General features: G+C 41.1%; 1 protein-coding gene across 3 annotated transcripts; it reads left to right on the forward strand.

Annotated features, from left to right (window-relative positions):
- Window positions 1-3,270: 3,270 nt before the first annotated feature.
- Window positions 3,271-18,705, forward strand: TDRD15 (tudor domain containing 15). 3 transcript variants are annotated; one of them, XM_081856660.1, is made up of 4 exons: window positions 3,271-3,712; window positions 8,589-8,659; window positions 9,798-16,033; window positions 16,994-18,705. In XM_081856660.1, the coding sequence occupies exons 2-3, from the start codon at window positions 8,653-8,655 to the stop codon at window positions 16,007-16,009; spliced, it is 6,219 nt and encodes a 2,072-aa protein (XP_081712786.1). In that variant the 5' UTR covers window positions 3,271-3,712; window positions 8,589-8,652; the 3' UTR covers window positions 16,010-16,033; window positions 16,994-18,705. The 3 variants fall into 3 exon arrangements, with proteins under 3 accessions (XP_081712786.1, XP_081712787.1, XP_081712785.1); XM_081856661.1 differs by lacking the exon at window positions 3,271-3,712 and adding an exon at window positions 3,780-4,067; XM_081856659.1 differs by lacking the exon at window positions 3,271-3,712 and adding an exon at window positions 4,193-4,270.
- The last annotated feature ends 5,827 nt before the right edge of the window (window positions 18,706-24,532 follow it).

A 24,532-nucleotide genomic window follows, 5' to 3' on the forward strand; every position in this document is an offset into this window, starting at 1 on the left:
TGTTATTAAATTGCAAATCTTCTAGTGCCACTGACTCCCAGGGATAAGTCACTTAACTTCTCTGGATTTAATGGAATGGGAATGCAAGTAATTCCTTACTTCATAGGGCTGATATAAGGTGGTAATTGACATTTACAATGTGGCACACAGTTGTAAAAGCTTTTCCTTGCTTTCATTTCACAGCAGTAGTTCTCAATATTCTGTAATGTGAAAGCATCATGCAGATTTCTGAACGTGTTGCCGACATTCAGGCTAAACGCTTCCCACCTGAGATGCGAGAAGGCACGGTACTTCAGAAGCACTTCATATCGGGATGCAACCAACTAAGTGTTACTCAGAGGAGACCCATTGAGATGAATGAACCGCAGTTAGTGATGCCAATGAGCTTCATCTACTCTGAGTAGGACTAGAATTGGCTGCAACCCATTTTATCAGAATCCATCAGTGTTGGGTGGGACCTAAGCATTTATCAAGTCCAAACTCCTGCTCAGTGTAGGAATGGCAGTGTAGGAGGATGCATCCCTGACGGATGGCTGTCCACCTTCTGCTTTAACAGCTCAGGTGAAGGAGCAGCCACTACCTCTCAATAATCTCTTACTTTTTGGAAGCTTCTCTTAGTGTGTATGCTGAAATCTGCTTCCTTATTTTCACCCATTGGCTCTGATAATGGTTGGCTGATTCTGTGTGATGATGAGTATGGAATGTTCAATCAAAATGCAATACATGAAAAAACCGCTCTCTAATTCTCTTAGCAGATCAAAATAAAAAAAATTCCTTCCAGTAGCACCTTAAAGACCAACTGAGTTAGTTCTAGGTATGAGCTTTCGTGTGCATGCACACTTCTTCAGATACACACGAAGTATCTGAAGTATCTATTTCGTGCATGCACACGAAAGCTCATACCTAGAACTAACTCAGTTGGTCTTTAAGGTGCTACTGGAAGGAATTTTTTTTATTTTGTTTTGACCATGGCAGACCAACACGGCTACCTATCTGTAACTGTCTCTTAGCAGATGTTTTTTCTAAATATTTGCCTGCCATCTAGTGGCTCAAAAAAGTAGTTTTGATTAACACTTTTGTCGCTGAAGAAACACACATTTATTTCAATGTGATTGTTTCTTCGGTAAGCCGTCCTAAAGGGAAAATGTTTTTTAAAATTATTTGAAAATGTTGTGGCAACAATCTTGGTTTCATAAAATGTTCTCCCAATAAAGCTTTGTGTGGTGAATTGCCATTAGATGTGCTGATTGTTTGCAACTAATACAGTATTACATCTTTGTATTTTCCCTTTTATTCCCACAGCAGCTCTGTTTAATGGGTATGTTATATCAGCTATACGTCACATCCACTCTAGGCAATTAAAGTGCATGGCTTCAAAGCATGCTGGAGCTGTCGTTTGTTAAGGGTGCTGGGAATTGTAGCTCTGTGAGGGGCAAACTACAGTTCCCAGGATTCTTGGGGGGAACGGCATTGCTTTGCATGTATGGTATTTGGAAGCCATGGCACATGTGCAACATGTGACAGGCAGCATGAGATTCTGGCATTATTGGATTGAAGAGACCCAACACCTTCTGTGCACCTTTCCTCCAAGCACCCCTGACCATTAGGTCCACTCGCAGACGACTCTGGGGTTGTGGTGCTCATCTCGCTTTATTGGCTGAGGGAGCCGACGTACAGCTTCCGGGTCATGTGGCCAGCATGACTAAGCTGCTTCTGGTGAACCAGAGCAGCGCACGGAAACGCCGTTTACCTTCCTGCCGGAGCGGTACCTATTTATCTACTTGGGCTTTGACATTCTTTCAAACTGCTAGGTTGGCAGGAGCAGGGACCGAGCAACGGGAGCTCACCCCATCGCGGGGATTCAAACTGCTGACCTTTTGATCAGCAAGCCCTAGGCTCTGTGGTTTAACCCACAGCACCACCCCTGTCCCATTTTAGCATTATAAGACATTTTTAATCACAGTCATTCTGATGAGGCTAAACTGATGCAGGATTGAAAAACACATTTTAAAAATAGCAAATTAAGTACATGAAAGAAAAACAGTGCAAGTAAAAAAACAGAGCCCGTTTATTTTACAAACAAGAGACTCACTTTGTGCACAGTGCTTCACACTTACACAGAACGGCAGTGGGGGGGGGGGGAGAGAAGCAATCAGCAAGGCTTCCCAGGGAACAAGCACAATCCTAAAGCCTGGCTGGCTAGGTGTGGCCATCAGCTCAGAGCATGCTCAAAACCAATATGATTCTGATACAGGCTAACACTGTGCTACCATATGGGGCTGTTCTTGAAGCAGCACATGCCTCCTCCCCAGTGCTTTTTTTCTGGGGGTACGCGGGGGTACGCATACCCTAAACATTTTGTGAATCTAAGTTTGGCCTCCTTGAGGGGTAGTACAGTGGTGCCCCGCAAGATGAACGCCTCGCAAGACGGAAAACCCGCTAGACGAAAGGGTTTTCCGTTTTGGAGGCGCTTCGCTAAACGAATTTCTCTATGGGGTTGCTTCGCAAGACGAAAAAATCTTGCGAGTTCCTGCGGGTTTTTTTCGCTCCCCCCCTTTCCTAAGCCTCTAAGCCGCTTATCAGCTGTTCCGCTGATAAGCCGCCTCTCAGCTGATCGCTAAAAGCCGCTAGATCGCTAATAGCGCTAATCCGCTAAGCCGTCAATGGGCTTGCTTCGCAAGACGAAAAAACCGCTAGACGAAGAGAATCGCGGAACGGATTAATTTCGTCTTGCGAGGCACCACTGTATTTCAATATGAGTAGGAAAATGAGAGTACGTGCTCCTAAACATTTTTTTAAAAAGGAAAAAAAGCACTGCTTCTCCCTATCTGCTATAGTGGTTGTGCTGGATAGGCTTCAAAACGTGGTACGGAGTGTAGTAGGGCTGAATTTCAGGCAGTACAACCAGTCCCATGGTTTTCCAGTTTAGAGATACATAGGAAGGATCTCTTTGCCATAGCTATACTTTACAGTTGGATGGTATGGTAGGCCGTCTGTATTTTCATTGGGGGAAAGTTGGAGGGTATGATAGGTTGTCCCTATTTTCATTGGGGAAAAGTTGGAGGGTATGATAGGTTGTCCCTATTTTCATTGGGGAAAAGTTGGAGGGTATGATAGGTTGTCCCTATTTTCATTGGGGAAAAGTTGGAGGGTATGATAGGTTGTCCCTATTTTCATTGGGGAAAAGTTGGAGGGTATGATAGGTTGTCCCTATTTTCATTGGGGAAAAGTTGGAGGGTATGATAGGTTGTCCCTATTTTCATTGGGGAAATGCTGGAGGGTTATGCTAGGACGTCCCTATGTTCATTGGGGAAATGTTGGGCATGGTAGGATGTCCCTATTTTTAATGGGGAAATGTTGGAGGCTATAGTAGGACGTCCCAATTTTCATTGGGAAAATGTTGGAGGGTATGATCGGACGTCCATTTTTTCATCGGAGAAACGTTGGAAGACAGGACGCTCTCCGACCCCCGAGCCATCTGAAGGCAATCCTACATAGGGAAGTGCTTTTTTTTAAAAAAAAATGTTTCACGTTTTATTATGTTTTAATATATGCCGGGAGCCGCCCAGACTGACCCACCAGTCAGACGGGTGGGAATATAAATCGTAAAGAAAACACCACCACCACCACCATGACGGAAGGGGACGTCCCTATTTCCACCGGAGAAAACGTGGCGACGGCTTGCTTGGAAACGCCCCCACTTCAGCCCCAGGTGAAAAGGTGAAAGCCGCCCCCGCCCCACCGCAAAGAAAGGTGCCAACCGTGGAGGCGCCCACCTTCGCCCGCCCTCCCCCAAAGCCAACCGTTCCGGACAGAGCAGAGCCAACGGCTCCCTCGGGCCTAACCTCCCCTTCCTTTGCCGCTGACGCGCCTCTTAACCTTCCTTCGGAGTCCAGGCGGCGGCGGCGGCGCTTGGTCCCTCAGGCCGGCTTCCTCCGGCGCCGTTGAACGACTCCCCGCCTCGCGCCCGGCTGCTGCCTCCTCGCGAGGCGCACGCGGCCCTTGGGCGGCCTGGCGCGCTTTCCCCTCAGGCCGCCTCCTCGCGGGGGCCCTTTTTCCCTCTCAGTGTGAGGCGCTTCTGGTTGCTTCTCCCCTTCGGAAAACGCCGCCGCACCGCTTTCCTCCTCCCTCAGGCCCCTTCTGCCTGGGCTGTTGCTGCTCTCTCGCCTTCCCGGCCCCGAAGCCGGCGGCTGTGCTTGGAAAGGCCGACGCTGCTTCGTGCGTCTCCTCAGAGGGGGAAGCCCACCCCCCTCCTCGGATTCAGTCCCAGGTAAACGGGATTGTGGGGTTGCACCCCGAAACCTGGGGGGCGCAGAGGGGAGAAACTGCGAAATTTAAAAAGGGCGAAAGGAAAGGGTTTCGCCCCCATTTCCCATCCTGCTTTCGAAGAGCTTTGGGGAGTCGAGGCTTGAAATCAGCCTTTTTTCGCTCCCCCCCCCCCTTAAAAAAATACACGGTATTTTCTTGCTTCCTCATCTTTTATTATGCCCTGCTTGACTTTCCAAGAAAGGCGGTATTTTAGTTACCCGGAAGTGAAAGGCGCTGCCATGTTCTGCAGCCCCCCCCCCCATAAAAACCATCGTGTGTGTGTGTGTGTGTGTGTGTGTGTGTGTGTGTATATATATATATATGCATACTGAGGGGTCTTTGGGGACCCCAATAAAATATTTGAGAAGGCCAGGTCTCCCCACAGTTGATGGGCATTTTAAAGAAGGTTGGAAAACCTTTACGGAATATCTGGGAAATAATTGTGTATAGCTGAAAAAGCAGGCAGCATTAAGATAAATTCAGCAGTGTAAATAAGTTTTGATGGATGCAATAATCACGAAATACTGAATGGTATAGTTTTTGTTAAATATGCAGGGATTTGTGATATGTAAAATGAACCATGGAAAGAGAAAAAGGGAAGTCATTGATATCTTAAGGATATAAAATTAGTATTTTAAATGGTAAAACAGAAAATTTAATAAAAATTTAAATGCACACACGCACAAATAAACAAAGTCGATGGGCATTGCCATTCAAATGGTGCATGTTGCACACCACATCATGTGACTGATTGTGCAGAGTGGGGATACCCCCCCCCCATATTTTATTCTAAGTTGACACCCCTGTATCTATCTATCTATGAAATACCAGAGTGGTAGCCCCGTTTGTCTGTTGCAGCAAAATAACCTCCATGCAGCACCTTAAAGAGCAAACAAATAAGCTTTCTCTAGTCTACCCAGTACATGTGTACATATTTGCAGTTTAGTATTCATAAGCAGGGTAGATGGGTTTAAAATGTGGCCATTTGTATCCTGATTTAGGCTCGGCTGATCTCAGTCCGGTTTCCCAGTGGTGCTGCTTTGCACATTTCCTGGACGCAGTCATGCGAATGTGACTCCAGAATCACAACATAGTAGAGTTGGAAGGGACCACAAGGGTCATCTGGTCCAACAATGTAGGAATCTTTTGCCTAACGTGGTACTTGAACCCGCGACCCTGAGGTTAAGAGTCTCAGGCTCTGCTGCATGTTAGTATGATTGTTGTTTACATTTCCTCATTTTTACAAGCAAGCTTTGTATCTCTACAAGGAAGCTTTGTATCTCTATGTTTTGCTTGCTATCCTTTTATCTATAGATGGAATGTACCGTATTTAAAAGAGCCTTTCTTAGGACCAGCATATTTACCGTTTGTGAGGATAATAGTCCAGTCCTGCACAGGTCTACTCAGAAGTAAGCTCCATTGACTTCAAGTGGGACTTTGGCAAGTGAGTGGAGGACTTTAGCAGAAACAGGGAACAGAGGAATATGCACACTGGACAGTTCTCTTCCTTCCTGTGTTGTTCATTTCTGCTTCACTTCACCTTCGCCCAGCTGCACCCTCACAAAAACAAAATATTAAAATTGCTATGCCCATTATTATCCAGGTTGGTCAGATTTAAAAAAAGAGAAGACGATAGTGTTCCTGCATCTTTAATAACACTGGTCAACAACAAATTTGTTGTCTGCGTTTTTTCAGTTGATTTAGGATGAATCTGATGCGCTGAATCCAAAAATCACATTGGTTTTGCTCAAGCAGCTCAAGTTTTTGAGCTATGGGCACATGTCTTTTTTTACATTTTTGTTCACATGTACGCTTGTGTGGAGCATTTTAGAAGAAGTTGGTGGGGGTAAAATGCCATGTTGAATAATTGTTTTGATTGGAAATGATTATTTTAATGACAAGAAGTATTCAGGTCCGATAGTTCTGGGTGATTATGTCGAAAAGGGATCAGTTTGAAGTCATAAAACCTCGAAATATTCCATAAATTGGTGCGGCTCCATAAATTGGTGGGATCAACAGAAAGAACTGGAGCAGCCTCAAGTATCCTGATCTTCAATCAGCACGTCGTCCTGTAGCTCATTGTGATGAAATTCCACTGCCTATCTTTGGAGAACTTCCTGACATTAGTGACGAAGATGCCTCCAGTTTTGAAGGACATGAAGAAGAAGTGGTTCTTGAAGATGATGCTCTACATCCATTTTCCCAAAAGGAGTTGAATTATCTAGTTCGTGACCTCAGCTTGTCAAAGGACTCTGCCGAACTTTTGGCATCCAGATTGAAGGAAAGAAACCTCCTCTCTGACAGTGCTTACATCAGCATCTTCCGCAACAGGCATCAAGAGTACCTCAGTTTTTTCTCGGAAGAAGACTTGGTGTACTGTGCAGATATTGCGCAGCTTCTGCTCAAGCTTGGAGTGCCACAGTACGAACCCAAAGATTGGAGACTGTTCATTGACAGCAGCAAGCGATCACTGAAATGTGTTCTGCTACACAACAGCAACCAGTTTGCCTCTATACCCCTGGCTCACTCGACTACACTGAAGGAGAACTATGAAGCGGTGAAGTATGTGCTGGAGAAAATTGGTTATGATCAGCATAAAGTGGTTTATTTGTGTTGACCTGAAGATGGTGAACTTTTTGTTGGGACAACAGTCTGGCTTCACCAAGTACCCATGTTTTCTGTGCATGTGGGATAGTAGGGACCGTGCTCAGCATTACACGAAGACGGACTGGCCTGTGTGGGAGGAATTGGTGCCTTGCAAAGAAAGGAACGTCATCAGCAACCCTCTGGTGGACAGAGACAGAATACTCTTCCCACCGCTGCACATCAAGCAGTTCACCAAGGCTCTGGACAAGGATGGTGACTGCTTCACTTACTTGTGCCAGGCTTTTCCAGGATTGACCATGGAGAAGTTGAAAGCTGGCATCTTTGACGGTCGTCAGATCCGTCAGCTCATCAGAGATCCAGAGTTCAGAAACTCAATGAACGAAGTGGAACTGGAAACGTGGAAGGCATTTGTTCTGGTAGTGAAGAACTTTCTTGGCAACAATAAGGCCAGAAACTACGCAGAACTTGTCAACAACATGCTGACTGCTTTCAGAAACCTGGGCTGCAACATGAGCGTCAAGATGCACTACCTATTTTCACATATGGACCGGTTTCCTGAGAACCTGGCTTCAATGAGTGATGAGCAGGGGTGAGATTCCATCAGGACATGAAAGAGATGGAGACCAGGTATCAGGGTCGCTGGGACGCAGTCATGATGGCTGACTACTGTTGGACTCTGAAGAGAGACCTCCCTGCCGCTGAGCATTCCAGGAGTTCCAAGAAACGGAAGTTAAAGCCCTGAAGTTTGAAAAATGGTGAAGCAACATGCAATTTATGTGTACTTACATTTATCAATGCCCACCATTCAGTTTACAGTAAACCTGACCTGATGGAGAGAAACGGATGCCATTTCCTGATTCAGCAGTGCAAAAATACCCTAAATCAGTTGTAGAAATCTAGACAACATTCAAAAAGTAAAAAATTGTTGCCCAGTGTAATTGTTCAGTAGGGGGATTTTGAGCCCTACGTTGGGCAAAAGATTCCTATATTGCAGGGGGTTGGACTAGATGACTCTCATGGTCCCTACCAACTACAATTCTGTGATTCTGTTAAATGTACAGAAGCACTGTCCTCTTTCAAAAACCTGGCCACTTTACCAGAGGTTGAAACAAGGTTTGATAGTTCCTGGGTAGGCACAGGCATAGGCAAACTCGGCCCTCCAGTGCTGGTCCTGTTAGTTGGGGATGATGGGAGTTGTAGTCGCAAAACATTTAGAGCCGAGTTTGCCTATGCCTGCTATAGCAGTTTTATTTTTATAAAGTGAAAATGAAAAACCTGCTTTCAGTGCAAGTATTCATATCTGAGACTTATTAAAATGTTCTTCAATCACACAGAAAAACCTTTTACTTGATGTATCTGGTAAAAGCACTGATTCAGTTTAGAGATGCACTGTAGGGATATCTAGATTATTTAATATTTGCCTAGATGTTGTTAGTCATTATTTAAAATAAACTTTGTGTTTGAATTTAAAACAATAGAAACAATACAGTTTCTATTTTTAATTGTTTTTCTCCACTCTGATAAATGAGTGCAGGGGAAGAGAGGGAAAAGACGGTTTGGTCAAGTGTTAATGGGATGCAAAAAAAAAAAAAAAATCGATTAAAGCACAAAAACACACACACTTAAGATTTTAAACTACATGAGTTTTCCATGTTTTCTTCAATGCTTTACAGATTTTTTTACTCCTCCTGCCCCAGCTGTTTCTGGACAGATGAAAAGCTGTGAATATTTTGAGATATGGCAGGTGAGATAAGATTTTTGAAAAATGTTTTGGAGAGAAGATGAAGCAAGAACACCAGTTTCTTTCTGCACTTTGCATACATCTTGTCCCTTTAGTTTGTTTACCTATTAGTCTACTTTTGGGTGATGTTAAAAAAAACCCACGGTTATACAGCACTGTCTCATGGTTTGCATGCAGCTGAGATCTTCCTTTTTAATGCTAACTGTAAAACATAGAGATGACTTTGCAAAACATTGTGAACATCTTTCATTTCTTACTACTTCTTGTTAATTTCATAAATTGCACCTCTCATCTCAGTCCATTCTTTCCTCTAAATTGCTTAACTTTTTAGTCTCCTTCCAGTTTTCTCTAGTTTCCTTACCTGTATTATTGCCAACTGTACTAGAACTGAAGAATGCATTTCCCCACTATGTGATAAAAGAAATCATTTGATTATTTAGATGACTCAGAATATTGGACTGTTAGTTATGTGTAGAAATAGGCACTGTCTGACTGATCTTTTGAGGCTCAGTAGTTTAGGCTTTGGGTATCACTTAAACTTACAGTATAGATTTGGTTATATTTTTATATTAGAAAGATTTAGGTAAGGTAAAGGGACCCCTAACCATTAGGTCCAGTCGCGGATGACTCTGACGTTGTGGCGCTCATCTCGCTTTATTGGCCGAGGGAGCTGGTGTACAGCTTCCGGGTCATGTGGATAGCATGACTAAGCTGCTTCTGGCGAACCAGAGCAGCGCACGGAGCAGTTTACCTTCACGCCAGAGCGGTACCTATTTATCTACTTGCACTTTGACGTGCTTTCGAACTGCTAGGTTGGCAGGAGCAGGGACCGAGCAATGTGAGCTCACCCCGTTGCGGGGATTTGAACTGCCGACCTTCTGATCGGCAAGCCCTAGGCTCTGTGTGCATAAAAATAAACTGTTACACAATTTCCAGTAATATATAAAGAGAAGCATGGTATTCAAATATGATATTTCATTTGATGTATTAGAAGATAAATATAATATACTTGAGACTTTGAGTTGGTGTGCACTATTGGCAGGGAAATCTGAAAACTGGAATGGTATCAAACCTGGTGACAGAACTGTCAGTTAAAGTCATATATTACCTGATTATGTCAAACTTTATTTTGGTTTTCCAGGTAGGAGAGTTTCATCTTTGTCAACAAAATTTCTAGATGTAGACTTGAAGATTACTGACGTAAACTACCATCCAAAAGAAGTTCTTGTGAAATTTCAAGGCAGATATAACACAGATTGTGAGTTTGATTACCATATATTGCAAAATGAAATACAGCAGGTATCCAAAGTGAAAGACAGTGTTGGGATTGGCGAGTTTTGTTTAGTAGAAGACTCTGCTTGTGGAGAATGGTACAGAGGAAGAGTAGTACAAAAGAAGAACTACATATATGAAGTATTTCTTATGGATAGTGGGAAAATCCTGGCAGTTGATGAGACACATATTGCTTCTGCTATTGATGAGTTGTTTCAACTTCCTCCCAAGATGGTTTGTGGAATTTTTGGAAATATACTTCCAATTGAAGAAAAATGGACTCCAAAAGCTCTGAATTACTTTTCATCATTAATAGATTTGCAGATTAAAGGCCAAATACAAGCCATTCTGCCGCACCAAACATTTCTGCTTGATGTGCCAAAAATCACTAGTGATGTGGTTGAATTAAAATTAGGCAAACTTGTTGATGGAGATACATTCTGTCTTATTGTAGAAATGTTAACTGAATTGCCACAAGAGCTGCTTTGTAAACAGATGCCAGATTTACTGCAACAAAAATATACAAGGCCGGATTCTGTATTATGTAATGATCGAATTCAATCAGAAGTTCAACCAATTATGAATAACCTTCAGCCGCTTTTATCTGTTGGTGGGATAGAGAAAGTGAAAATATCAGTGGCAGTCAGTCCAAGTAAATTTTATTGTCAACTGCTGCAATACCAGGTGGAGATGGATGAGTTGACAGCAAACATGTCTTCCTGTTACGAAACTAGTACAGAAAATGTTCCATCCTGTGAGAATCTAGGAGTCCTCTGTGCAGCAAGACGGAGAAATGGCCAGTGGCATAGAGGAGTGATACAACAGCTGCTTTCTGATAACAAAGTGAATATTTGGTTTATGGATTTTGGCAGCTATGAAGCTGTGCCTTCCAGTTGTGTTTTAAAGCTTCAACCAGAATTCATGTCAGTACCTAGGTTTTCAGTTCCTTGTGCACTTTCCTGTCTTAGTTCTCAGGATGAAACTGTAAGAAATGATCAACTAAAAGAATTCAAGGAGGCCTTGTTAAGACAAAGTGTTGTTCATGCCCGCATTGATTTATTCAATGCTGATGAACATTTGTATTATGTTACACTTCTTAAACAAGAGTCTGCAATGCATTATGAACATCTACCACAGGGGAGTGAAGTGATTCCAAAACATGACCCATCCTTTAAGACCAAAAAATCCTGTACAGGTGAGGATATAAAAATCTCTGATACAGATCCTGTTTATGCCGACTCTGTTCATAGGAATACTGTACAATCAGGAGATGATTCAGATTCAAAAGGCACTCATTTAATGTGTTCTCCTTTAAGAATTCCTTGCAAGAAAGCAGAAATGCAAATCGGATCTGTCTGTGTTGCTTTTGTAGTATATGTCTTGAATCCATCAAATTTTTGGGTTCAGACTATTGACTGTCGAGATGAGTTTGAAGCCTTGATGAAGAAAATTGCAGCTGTGTATGATACAAGTGAAACTGTTGATCAGATTCTAGAAAATCCAGAACCTGGAAAACTATGCTGTGCCCGGTATAGTAAGGATATGCATTACTATAGAGCTGTTATCAGGGAAGTGATGGACAATAGTATTGATGTTTGTTTTTTAGATTTTGGCAATACTGAAACTGTACCACTCTTCAATGTGAGAGTTTTGCTTCCAGAGTTTCTAGAATTACCAGCTTTAGCTGTTTGTTGTTCACTTGCTAATGCATTTCCAATCGAGGACATATGGATTAAAAAAGAAACTGACTTCTTTAAAAGCATTGTGTTCGACAAACCGCTCACACTGCATGTAATTGCACAAAAAACCAATAAGTATATTGTCAGTGTGCAGTATATGAATAACTCAGAACAAACTGATGTTGTTTTGTCCATGGTTCAGGCTGGATATGCGGAATATTGGGAAGTAAAGCAAGATCCCTTTCAGAACGTTGTGGGGGATTCTAAAATGAAATGCTCAAAACAAAAGATACATAAAAAGAGTTGGCAGAAGAAGAATAAATTGCGGAGTCCTCTGCCCAAAGAGCATGCTGTTACCTTCCCGCGGTGGGAAAACACTCTTTCAGATAAATTGGGAAACACATCTGGGAAAGGTGATACCCCGAAGCCTTATAAGGAGTATCGGTTTAAACCAGGAACTGTATTTGATGTTGTATGTTGTCGTAGTACTTCACCAGGTAACTTTTTCTGTCAGATGCGATCTAAACTGCCAGAGCTATTTAACTTGATGCAACAAATTCAGTATTATTACAACACTCAAAAAAGTCCATATGAACTTGGACAACATGCCTGTGTTGTGAAACATTCTAAGGATGGGAAGTGGTACAGAGCTGCTGTACAGCAACATGTGTCCGAGACAGAAGTTGATGTAGTATTTGTAGACTATGGTAACCAGGAAAGAGTTTTGTCAAAAGACCTCCAAGCTATTCTTCCAGAATATCTGGTCTTAGAATGTCAAACATTCAGATGTTGTCTTAATACGGTTACTGAATCCTTAACGTTTGACCCGTACAGTTGGACTGCAGAGGCATGTAGAGATTTTGAGCGCTTTGTTTCCTCTTCTAATGATCTGCTGACCTGTACGATTTCTGCCCTAATTCTTCGGAGCCCCAACTATTTATATAATATTGTTGACTTACAGACTCCATTCACTACTTCGCAGCAGTTTCTCTTAGAATGTGGTCATGCCCAGTCTCGCTCTTTTGAATTCGCAAGGTCCCTTGTGCCACCATTCTCTCTGTACACATTTTACTATTCATCTTTTAACATGAAAATTGGAAATGAAGAAGGGGTGTGTATAACACATATATACAGCCCTACAAAATTCTATTGCCAACTAAATAGAAATGTAGGTGCTATAGACAGACTGTTTGAAAAGATTGCAGAGGTTAGTCAAATGACAGGCTATACAGACCAGCTAAACACTTGCAATTTATACTTAGCAAAATATTTTGAAGATGGCCTCTTCTACAGAGCTTTAGCATCTCCTATGGGCTCATCAGATTACTTGCAAGTATACTTTGTAGACTTTGGGAATAAACAATCAGTAGCAAAAAGAGAAATGATTCCTATTCCAAATCATGCTTCAGAATTATTATTTACTCCTATGCAAGCTATCAAGTGTTACCTTTCAGATCTAAAAGATGTTGAAATTACAACTGAAATAAATACATGGTTTGAGAAGAATTACTTGGGGAAAGAAATGAAGGCAGTAATCGTATCTAAGGAATCTGATGGGCAGCTTGGTGTGGAGTTGTATGATGGAGATCTACAGATAAATAGGAAGATTAAAGAATTATTGAAGCACACACAAAAATTTGGTGTTGACCCAAAAATTTTAAACACACCTGCAGAAAAGACTGTTGGAGACAAAAACGTGTTGCATAAAGTCAAGTCAGAAGCAGTTAAAAGAAAAATTAAAAATGAAGTAGTTGGTTGGAAGAGAGAAGCAGAAAATGAAGCAAATCCTGGCAATCAGAGTGCTGGAAAAGAAATTGCAATTGATCTGCAGAAACAGAGTACAAGGTCTGTAAAGCTCCCAGCAGCCTCAGATAATACAGAATTGGCCTTGCAAAGCAATCTGAGACAGAGATGCAGAGATACATATTGTGAATCTTGGACTGAGTGTGATAGCCCTCCTCGGGGTTTGAAGAAGATGCCTCCAGATAAAGAGTTGCAGATCTTGAAACAGAAATATTTTGGAGAAGAAAGGTGTAGTGGTACCAGGAAAAAGTACACAAACCTTCCGCAGCATCATATCCAGGCAAATTCCAAAATGTTAGTTTATATTTCTTCTATAACTAGCATGTCAAGTTTCTATATTCATCGTGCTAAGGATGAGAATGAAATTGTGCAGCTTGCTGAGAAGCTGAATGGAGACTCACTGGTTCTCGAGCCAGAAACACATGCTGAACTCGAGGAAGGTGACATGGTTTTAGCAGAGTATGAAGCTGATTGCTGCACATATAGAGCTGTCATTAGAGGTATTAAATCAGAAACATCTTTTGAAGTAGAGTTCATTGACTATGGTAACTCATCAACTGTGAATGTATCAAAAATATACAAGATGGAAAAGGTTTTCTTAAATTTTCCAAGATTCAGCATATACTGTTTTCTTAGCAAAGCAAGATATGCATTTCCAGATAAAAGTTGCAGTAGCGATATGGCTGCCTGCATTGCCAGTAAAGTAAATAATCAACTATTAGCGTTAGAGTTTTTACAACAGCATGGTGAACAGTGGGAGGTTGATGTATTCTGCCATGAAATGTCTATGATCAATGAGTTAGGTTTACAGAATATGAGTCTGTTACATCTTGATGAAGTCGTAAAACATCTTCCAATAACAGGTGTAGATACTGATGGTAATGACCAAAGTAAAAAATCAGAAAGCCGAAATGTGTCTGAAGTATCAATAAAAGCTGGACATCCTTGGGTGAGCCACCCTAAGATTCCCTGCCAAAAAATAAAGCCTGGACAGCTAGAATTGGCTGAAATAGGTCACATTTCAAGAGATGGACATTTCTATATAAAATTGAAGAAGGATGCACAAATATTTTTAGAATTAAATGTGATGACTACCCAAGAAGCTGAGAAGAACTCCTTGCTTGCAGTGGAAAATATTCAAGAAGGGTTAGAATGCTTGACAAAATCAAGAGAGACCTTGAAATGGTATCGATCTGAAGTTATTAAAAGGTATATGAATGAGGGTCACATGTTAGTTTTTTTCATGGACTTGGGAGAATATGAAATGGTGTCATTTCATGACACACAGATGCTTAGTGACAAGTTCAGGAGTATTCCCCGGAATGCAATGCCTTGTAAATGGGCTTGGGCTGAAAACCTAGTGGACATGTCTCTTGAGAGCGTGTTGATGATTATAAAATGCCATGAGATCAAGATCTTGTTTCTGAGATACTTAGAATCTACTTTTATGTGGGAAGTGGATATTTTAATAGATGGGATTCTGCTTTTGGAATACTGGAATCAAAGATCTTACCAAAGGATGCTGGAGAAATGTAACTCGCCAGAAAATATAAAAATGGGCAAAACAATGCCTAAATTGTCATTCAGACCAAATTCTGTTTCCTGGGCACCATTCCAGAATGATCGGTATTATCCTGGGTTTGTGACGTCTGTCACTGATCCTTCAAACTTCTGTATCCAGTTAGAAGACTCATTTAAGTCTCTCAACGCTTTGTTCAAGTTACTCTCTGACCTTCCAGAAAACCTGCCTACAGTTCCACAGGAGCTTGTCGTTCCTGGTACCAGCTGTTTGATAAAGATTGGATCCAATGAAAAGTGGAACAGAGTTGAAGTTTCTGAAGTCTCCAAACTCTCTAATCTCTTAATAGTTACTTTTATTGATGATGGGTTATCAGTTCCCATCCCCATTTCTGATAGTCACAAGCTGAAAGTTATCCCAGAAGAGCTTGCTAAATTACCTCGATTAACTTATCCTTGCTCTTTGTTTGGAGTGTCACCTGCTGACGGGGAGCACTGGAGTGATGAGGCAAAGCTTAAAATTCAAGAATTTCTTAGTAGACAAGGTCTCACATTTAAGCTGAAACAGTGCCACAGTGGGCAGAAGCTAGAGGCTGTTGTGTTATGTGATAAGAACAATGCAGCAGATATATTGGTTGCTTCCAGATGTGCTGTGTATTCAAAAACTCCATATTCTTTTGGTTCAATTAATAGTGCAGAGCTTCATCCATTGAATTCACAGATATTATGTGATTCATCACAAATATGTGGCCAGAAGAATTTAGATGCACAGATTGCTTTGCTGTCAGTTGAGGGGGGAAAGCCACAAAATTCAAGTTTGCCACTCAGTTGTGCTTGTGTTAATGTTTCGAGAGGGAACAGCTCAAAGGGACTGTGTTCAAAGAGAAAAGAGTGGCACAAAGCTTGCTTACACATTAATGGAAGAATGGCTGAAACTCGGCTTAAGTATGACAAGAGATTTTGTGAGAGAGAAAGGCGACTCTGTAGTACAGGCATACTGTCAGAATCAATCCACGAAATGCATGATCTTATGGGACTGAGCACCAAGATCGATGGGATGCAAATTTATGAAGAGAGCTAATCACACGAACGCTTCACTAGAAAGGTCAGTTTCAAACGTCTTTTAAAACTACCTTTATTCTTTCCTATGTATTTAATAAGAAATATATTAAACCGAGATGTAAATGCAATGAAGCCTGGGATCCAAAGAATCATGTTCTTAGTTTTCCATGCCCAAGGAGGGGGCACTGTGAGCTTCCATGAACACTGGGATCAGTTGCCCTATGTTGTAGTTGTAGTAGTAGTAGTAGTAGTAGTAATTACTATTATTATTACTTATGCCCTTGCCATCTGGCTTGGTTTCACCAGCCACTCTGGGCAGTTTCCAGCACATAGAAAAATATGATAAATGTCATTAAAAACTTCCCAATACAGGGCTGCCTTCAGATGTCTTCTAAAAGTTGTGTAGTTCTTTATATCGACATCTGATGGGAGAGCGTTCCACAGGGAGGGCACCACTGCTAAGAAGCCCTCTGCCTGGTTCCCTGTAACATTTCAGTGAGGGAACTACCAAAAGACCCTCAAAGGTGGACCTCAGTGTCCAGACTGAACAATGAGGGTGGAGACACTCCTTCACATATATTGGACTGATGCCGTTTAATCCAATGTGGTTTTCACCAAACCTCTGTAAGGTGTTTGTGTGTAAATTTAAAGCAGAACATGGATTTAGGAGGGGACATGAATCCTTCCTCCACAGTTGCTTTTCTTCAAATTTCCTTTTAAATATGCTTTTCCCCCTATAGGGCTTACTTGCAATTTAATAGGCCCACTAGAAGGAAAAAATTTTTTTTTAGGGAAGGAAATAGGGGCATGTTTGTTCAGGAAAAGTCTTAGTCATTGTCATATTCATGTCTTTGAAGTCATGCACAAGGAATTTCAGGTCAGTTATTGTTTTTGAAAATGTTTCATTTGCTGTCTACATAGAGCATCACTTTACATTAAACCTAGGCAGTTTATTGTGTTTGTTTTGTCCCTAATCATGTATTGATAATTACTTGCTTTCCAGGTTAAAAACTGATAAGAAGAATTTCAACAGTTGGAAACAAGTAATGGATCTGGATGCCAGTCAGCGCATCAACTTTCACGAGAGAAATTTTAAAAGGAATTATTTAAAAGGAATTACACTTCTATAATCACAAGAATAACAACAATCCATGAACCCGAAACGTTTGTAACAGGTCTACAAGGCTGACCTAAAGCTTGCAGCTTTTTGTTAATTTTCTCTTGATTTAATATTTGCTCTTGTAATGATCAAAAGGGAGTGGTATCCTTGCCAACAAGTGCACAATGGTCCTCTTACATAGTATAACGTTTCACCACCATTTTATTTTATTATTGAAATTTATACTAATACATAACAGTCATTTGTAAGTTTTGTCTGGCTATCAAAAATAACCAGCATCAACCAACCGGATTCTGAGACATTGCAATAAATGTTCTACATGGTTTGATTGATATACTCAAGCTGGAATTGCTCATGTATTGGTTTTCATAAGGGAAAGTTGTGTGAGAAGCAACAGCTTTTTGTTCTAACATTTGCTGAGTTTTGTGGGTGTTTTCTTTAAACACACTATTATGGGAACTGCGCCTACCAAGGACTGCCAGTCTAATGTTTACCAACCAAAAAAGCTTGATCCGACCTAAACTTCATAGGAAGTTGGTCTTTTGATTTCAGTGGAACATATTTCCAAGTAAGTGCATTTGCTGAATGCAAATATAGTTGCAAACTACCACACGTTTTGGCATTTTCAGTGTTTCTTTTTACAATCCTCTGCTTAACTCACACATTAATTAGGACCCAACACACACACAAGTTTACATGCAAAACAGTGTGAGCAAACTCCGCAATACATTTTATTGTATGTGTGTCATATTGTAATAGGAAAAGCTGTAATACATGAATATTAAGTTATTAAGTCATAAGGAAAAGTAGTGCTGAATATTGATTTGTGTTTTAGCTGGCTTTCCTATTTTAATTTTCTTTGTGTATGTTATTTGATTAGTCATAACGCTGATGCTTACATCACACAGGTATAAACGTATGTGTATCAGGTGTTCAGGGAGCCTCATACGTGTACCAGGGCACGCTGAATCTCACATTTCTACTGCTGAAAGTCATGCTGCACTGGATCCCAATTGTGAAGGTTTCCCAACTTAGTGGAGTTCCATTGAGAAATGGAAGTTCTGCCTGTAGCTCAGTTTATTCTGAGACACATGTACACCTCTCCAGTCTGCTAATATACTTGATCTGCAGCATGTCTTATAATCTGCTGGTTAATTTCCACAAATGGCTGGTATATTTTAACCAATGAATCTGTCTTGTTTGTGCCTATGTGATTTGTTTAACACAATTGGATTTAAAACTGTTCCCACATTAGTCTTTTGACGGGACAAACAGGTGATTGGTTGCTTCTGCATCTTCATCTATAGGAACTAGAATTGTGTGTTGATGTACTATCATATATGTCAGAATTTTCAAAGTAATCCATTTGCTAGATTTTATTCAGCCACCAATTTAGCTTGTATGTTAGGAAATATGCATGTAGCATAAAAATTATGCACATTCTTATTGAACTTACTAGAAAAAAGCAGGCCTTTAAAATTTGTATTTTAAGTTTTGCAGGATATATGTAAACTCTGTACATACTTTGTTTACTGAAATGAGAGTGCTCTTTTATTTAAACTGATGGTAACAGCAATAAATCTGTGGTAAAGGTTTAGGTTGTCTATTGCTTTCTAGTACAACACTGTCCTAGCACTTGCTGAAAGCTTACTTAGTAGAAACAAATATAGAAGTAAGTCCTGCTGCAATCAAATAAATGCTACTTTTACATACGGTATCAGGGACAGGGGTGTTTTCATGCCAAGCAAAGCAATCATAATATACAGTGAATCATATAGCTGCTGCTGCTGTTCGAAATCATTTGGTGCTGTTTCAGTATTAAAAGCAGGAAGCAGTTGGCATTGGGGTTTTTTCCCAGGGTTTGTTGTGAAGACATTGTTGGTATTTAAGTACTGCTGTACCTTTTTCTGGGGGAGTATAAGGACCAGCAACCAGTGTAAATCTGCAGTAAACAAGAAACACTGCAAGGTACGCTTAGATTTTAAATACACATTTTCTCTTTATTAATGAGAAGCCCAGTATGACTCTCACAATTGAATGTCAAGTACAACAGTATATCATTATATTAAATTGACTGCAAAAAAAAGCATCCCTTAAAGGAGGAAATTGCTTTACAAAAAGTTGTTGATAAGCCAAGTCGGGAGGGTCATATTTCTCCCAAATGCTTGGGAAATGTTGAAGACCACAGCATTAGAAGCTCAACCCGAGTGTATACCAGAGATTGCGAAAGGTACCGCCAGGGCCAAGAAGATGCCAGCAAACAGAGTCAAAGAAGCTGACGGCTTTTGCCTTAGGTGGCTTTTAAAGAAGGTAAGATAAATTCATGGAGGATAAGTTTATCACTGGCTATTGAACCTGAGGATGTAGTCTTTCTACAGTCAGAAATGTCTCTGAATACCAGTTGCTGGAAACCTCAGCAGTGGAGAGTGGGCTTGCCATAGGCATCTGATTGGCTTATATCGACTAACTGACCACCTAATGGGTTCTGAGCATCGTTAGATTTTGAGCATAAAGCCTGATACCTCCCCAAACATAGCCATCCACTAGGCTACAGCGGCCACTTGGCAGCCTGCTATTCTCCCTTTGATACAAGATATCCCTCTAGCTCTTGGCAGGAAGACGAGTCCCTTTTGAGTATGCCCTCTTGTTTGAAATGATAAAACATTCTTGGAATAACCTTTGCCACATAAGGGACGTGCTTTCTCTGCGAGCAGTAAGCAATGGTCTAAATATTTTCTTTAAAAATCCATAGCAATGCAGTGGGGTTAGCTAAAGTTTTTCTTAGAGTCATTTTGTGGCCTGGCCCAAGAAACTTCTTGGAGGTCGTTCCATATGTGCATCCTCTGCTGGACACCTGCTGCTGAATGGAATTCCAGAGGACCTCTTGATGTGGCAGTTGCAGGATGTGTGCCCCACCCCTAGCAGTGATGGAAGTAAGTCCAAACACATTTTGGGGTGAAAAGGGGCTGCAGCTTTCTAGGAGTACAACAAGGAAGCAGGGTTGGCATGGCAGCTGGGTAGGGATCTGGTTTCCTATTCTGACAACCCTTGCCCATTGGAATGCATGCCCTAACTTGCCACCTGGGCAACTCCCTTGGGAGCTGGCCAGTGTTGGACACCAGTTTTGCACAGGCAGTGCTTGGGGGAGGTGGAGCTTTGCTTTGGAAACTGCTGCTGTACATTGTAGGAACCAGTCCAGTTGTTGCCCATAGAAGCACACTCCACTACCTGACTTGCTTAACTCCACTCACTGTTGAGTTGTTCTTTCACAAGAGCTTCCTCCCAGCTTGCTTTTCTAGAAATTGAGACTTTAAATGGGAAGCAAGGTAGCGGCAGCTATAGAGGAACTAATTTGAACTGCCCGGTGCTAATGTAACCTTTTCTTCTACTTGGCAAGTAATTTTTTTAACTCCTGTGATATTTCCCTCTCTACTATCGAGGGCACAGCAAGAGCTTTTGCATTTGAGGGTATAGTGTGACTGATTCAACTTATTCCCCACAGCAGCAGCCTTTATCGTTCCGGGCTGGAGGGAGCATATCTGAAGGAAGACACGAAGGATGTTCACTCTTTGAGAGAACATTTTGGTCCTAAAACAGCACAGAAAATCTCTTGCTTGGTGCTAAATTCGTTTTAGCGTTACAGTGATTGGTAGGGTAATGCTTTTCAATAGGTTATTTCTCTAACATCATCATTATTTATCAACCCAATTAATGTTAATAATATTAGTTACATCATAGAATGATACATATAATGAGAATACCATTTGATCATAACAAAGCCCTGCTCAGGGATTCTTCCTACTACATGATATCCATTGTATTTGCAGTATGTGTGTGTGTGTGGGGGGGGGGGTTATAGCTATTGTAAAATATATGCTTAATGTGCATTAAACACTGTATAAAATATTATATGGAGGTGTGCATTTGTAGAATGCTTGCAGAGAACTAGCAAACACAGAAGGTACTTGTGGAGCTGTAGCTGCAAAATGAGGGTGGAGTCTTTGTTTTAGTGTTTATGACAAATCTCTGGGAATCTGAGCCTCTCTCGGAAGCTGACAGCATACTGAGGAAGCAACTTGCTGATCTGAATCTCTGTCTAGGACCAGAGAAACAAATAAGAACTAAGAGAAAGCTGGACTACATTGCTAATTTTTTAAGAGCAATGCAATGTGTTGATTTGTATTTACAATGACTTTTTTTTGGTAACAAGCTTAAAGACAGTTTGCTGTAAAAATTGCTAGTTGTTTAAGAGCAATGTGTTGTTTTGTATTTACAATGGATTTATTTTGTAACAAGTTTAAAGACAGTTTGCCGTAAAACTTTGGAACACTTCTCTTGATGTGCAGAGCTTATTGATTCATAACTCGGCACAAGGTCCAGGTCAGGGAATTCGGCTCACATCACTCTAATAGTCCTTGCTCCCCACTCCACTATTTTTTTGTGCCTGCAGCTCTCAGCATTGGGGTTGAGCATATGCAGCAGGGAACCTGATCTGATCATTTAGACTCCCCGTACAATTAGGACCAAGCATTCAAAGTTGCATGGGGAAACTGCATAAGCAGAGCAGGCTCAGGCGGTAACTGTCCCTGGAAAATAGGGACACTTGGAGAGTCGGGGGTTCAAGAGATGGATATGATTCCTATAGCTCAGTCAGCAGATAGACAGACTCATGTCATGCAAAGCAAAATATGTCAAGCCTTTATTTGTTATAATTGTGATGATCATGGCGTACAGCTGATGAAAACCCCAAATTAACAATCTCAGAAAATTAGAATATTAAATGAAATCAGCAAAACAAGGATTGCAAATAGAGCAATATTGGATCTCTGAGAGGTAGAAGCATGCATATGTACTCAGTACTTGGTTTGGGCCCTTTTTGCATCAATTACTGCCTCAATGTGGCGTGGCATAGATGCTATCAACCTGTGGCACTGCTGAGGTGTTATGGAAGACCAGGATGCTTCAATAGCAGCCTTCAGCTCTTCTGCATTGCTCGGTCTCATGTCTATCATCTTTCTCTTGGCAATGCCCCATAGATTTTCTATGGGGTTCAGGTCAGGCGAGGTTGCTGGCCAATCAAGCACAGTAATTCCATGGGCATTGAACCAGCTTTTGGTACTTTTGGCAGTGTGGGCAGGTGCCAAAGTCCTGCTGGAAAATGAAGTCAGCATCCCCATAAAGCTCGTCTGCGGAAGGAAGCATGAAGTGCTCCAAAATCTCCTGGTAGATGGCTGCATTGACCCTGGACTTAATGAAGCACAGTGGACCAACACCAGCTGTTGACATGGCTCCCCAAATCAATGCAGACTGTGGAAACTTCACACTGGACTTCAAGCATCTGGCATTGTATGCCTCCCCATTCTTCCTGCAGACTCTGGGTCCTTGGTTTCCAAATGAGATGCAAAAGCTGCTCTCATCAGAAAAAGAGATACGTGGTTTTCATCAGCTATATGCCATGATCATCAAAATTATAACAAATAAAGGCTTGACATATCTCGCTTTGCATGTCACGAGTCTAACTCATATATTAGTTTCACCTTTTAAGATGAATTACTGAAATAAATGAACTTTTCCACGATATTCTAATTTTTCGAGTTTCACCTGTACATCAAGAGAAGGAGCCTGTTGATTCTGGCCGCTCTTACCTCCTGCCTCCCCCTTCGAGGCAGCAGAGGTCCCTGCTTCTCAATGTAAGCTTGACACACTCCTATGAGTCTGCAAATGCACCTTGGCATGTTAAAATGACAACTGTGGCATCAAAGATCATGGTTGGCTATAGCTGTGGTAGGCTAATGTTGACCTAGTCCTACAGAACTGCCTCTGTGATGTAATGGGTAGAGTTGGACTTGGACCTGAGAGACCAGAGTTCCCACTCAGCTGTTGTGAGGGTGAAATGTGAGAGAACCATGTACACAACCACAACGTGCTTGGGGGGAAAAGTGGTATATTAACGCAATAAAATAAATGAAAATATTTACACTGTCCTTCAGCACCCAAGACTAGATTTTGCCCGATGAATTTGATATCACCCAATTCCCTCACAAAATGTCCTGATGCTCGTGTCTTGATGCCTAGGCTGAACTGTAGACATCCCTTGTATTTCATACTTTTCTGAACGTTGCAGTGAAGTTCTTTTGACAGTTTAAAAGTATCAAACTTTCCTTTAAAACGTCCGCAGAGGCATTCAGCGGCTGGCAACCCTGGAATTACTAGGTGTCAAAGTATGTTGCTGATGTACATTATAAGATACCCTTTTATTCTATGTTAATAGTATTGCTTTCTTACTATGTCTGGAATCCTTTGGAAGTTTGAGCAGGATAGAAAATAAATAAATAAATGCCTATTTTAAGAGAAAATGAGGTTTTATTATGGAAGACATAAGAACAGTGGGTGTGAAAAAGCCACATCACCATTCGGAAGCTGGTGAAATGTATACATGGCCACTAGGTGGAGACTTTGTATTAGTTTTCATAAACTGAGTGAACTAGGTGGGGAAAAGGCAAGCTTAAAAATATTTGACAGTCCCTGTAAGAGAGAATTATGCAGAATACTTAATTTCTTTGTGTTACTTGTATATGTGTGCTGCTTTATACAAATGTGAATACTAAACATAGGACAACTTGTTTTTGGTTTTTTGGTTTTGTTTTTTTAAAATTCAACCAAATTTTCCTTTCTAGGAGGTTACAGTAAATACAGTAAATGAGAAGTTTTTACATTTCTATTGCATAAAGATCTAGGCCTCTTCCCTCAATATATTTCTCCTATATGGGGATATCGTGTAGTCTCAGCAGAGAAATGCCAGCTTGTTTTCAGTCAAGTGATAACTCACTCCTGAGATTCTACCTAGCTGTGGATAGATCAGGGTTGCCTTCACAGGGTTAATTCATTCATTGTGGCAAATCCAGGAGACATAAATAATCTCTTGCAATACAGTGTAATCCTATGATTTTTTAAAATTTTTAATTTATGGTGTGTTTTGTTGTTGCAGCCTTAGTCTGTCCTGTACGGACAGGCAAAGCGCAGTTGAAACTTTATAGTACTGCCATCCCTTTAATTACATATTTTTTCTTGCCCTTATTTGTTATACAAATAGTAGATTTATTCTTGTTCAGTCATCATGGCTGCAGCATTCCTAAATCGTCTTTAGTCAGTTGTGTAGGCAAGTATGTGTGCTAATTGCTGATTTTCTCTTTGCTACTAGAACAATTATTCTTAATAATAATAATAATAATAATAATAATCTCAAGTTCACAACTGGGAGAAGATTGATCTGCTTGTTGAGTTCACAATGACACTCAAGCCTGCCTATTCAGGTTTTCTGTGTGTTTCCCCATTGGTAGTTCTTAGGCAAATGAGCATTTTCTCTATATAAGGCTATATGTTCTGCAGAGAAAGTCTATGAACTACTCTTCCCTCTTAGTT

This window comes from Podarcis erhardii, assembly GCF_964252035.2.
Source record: "Podarcis erhardii genome assembly, chromosome: 3".
In the NCBI taxonomy this organism is placed as follows: Eukaryota; Metazoa; Chordata; class Lepidosauria; order Squamata; family Lacertidae; genus Podarcis; species Podarcis erhardii.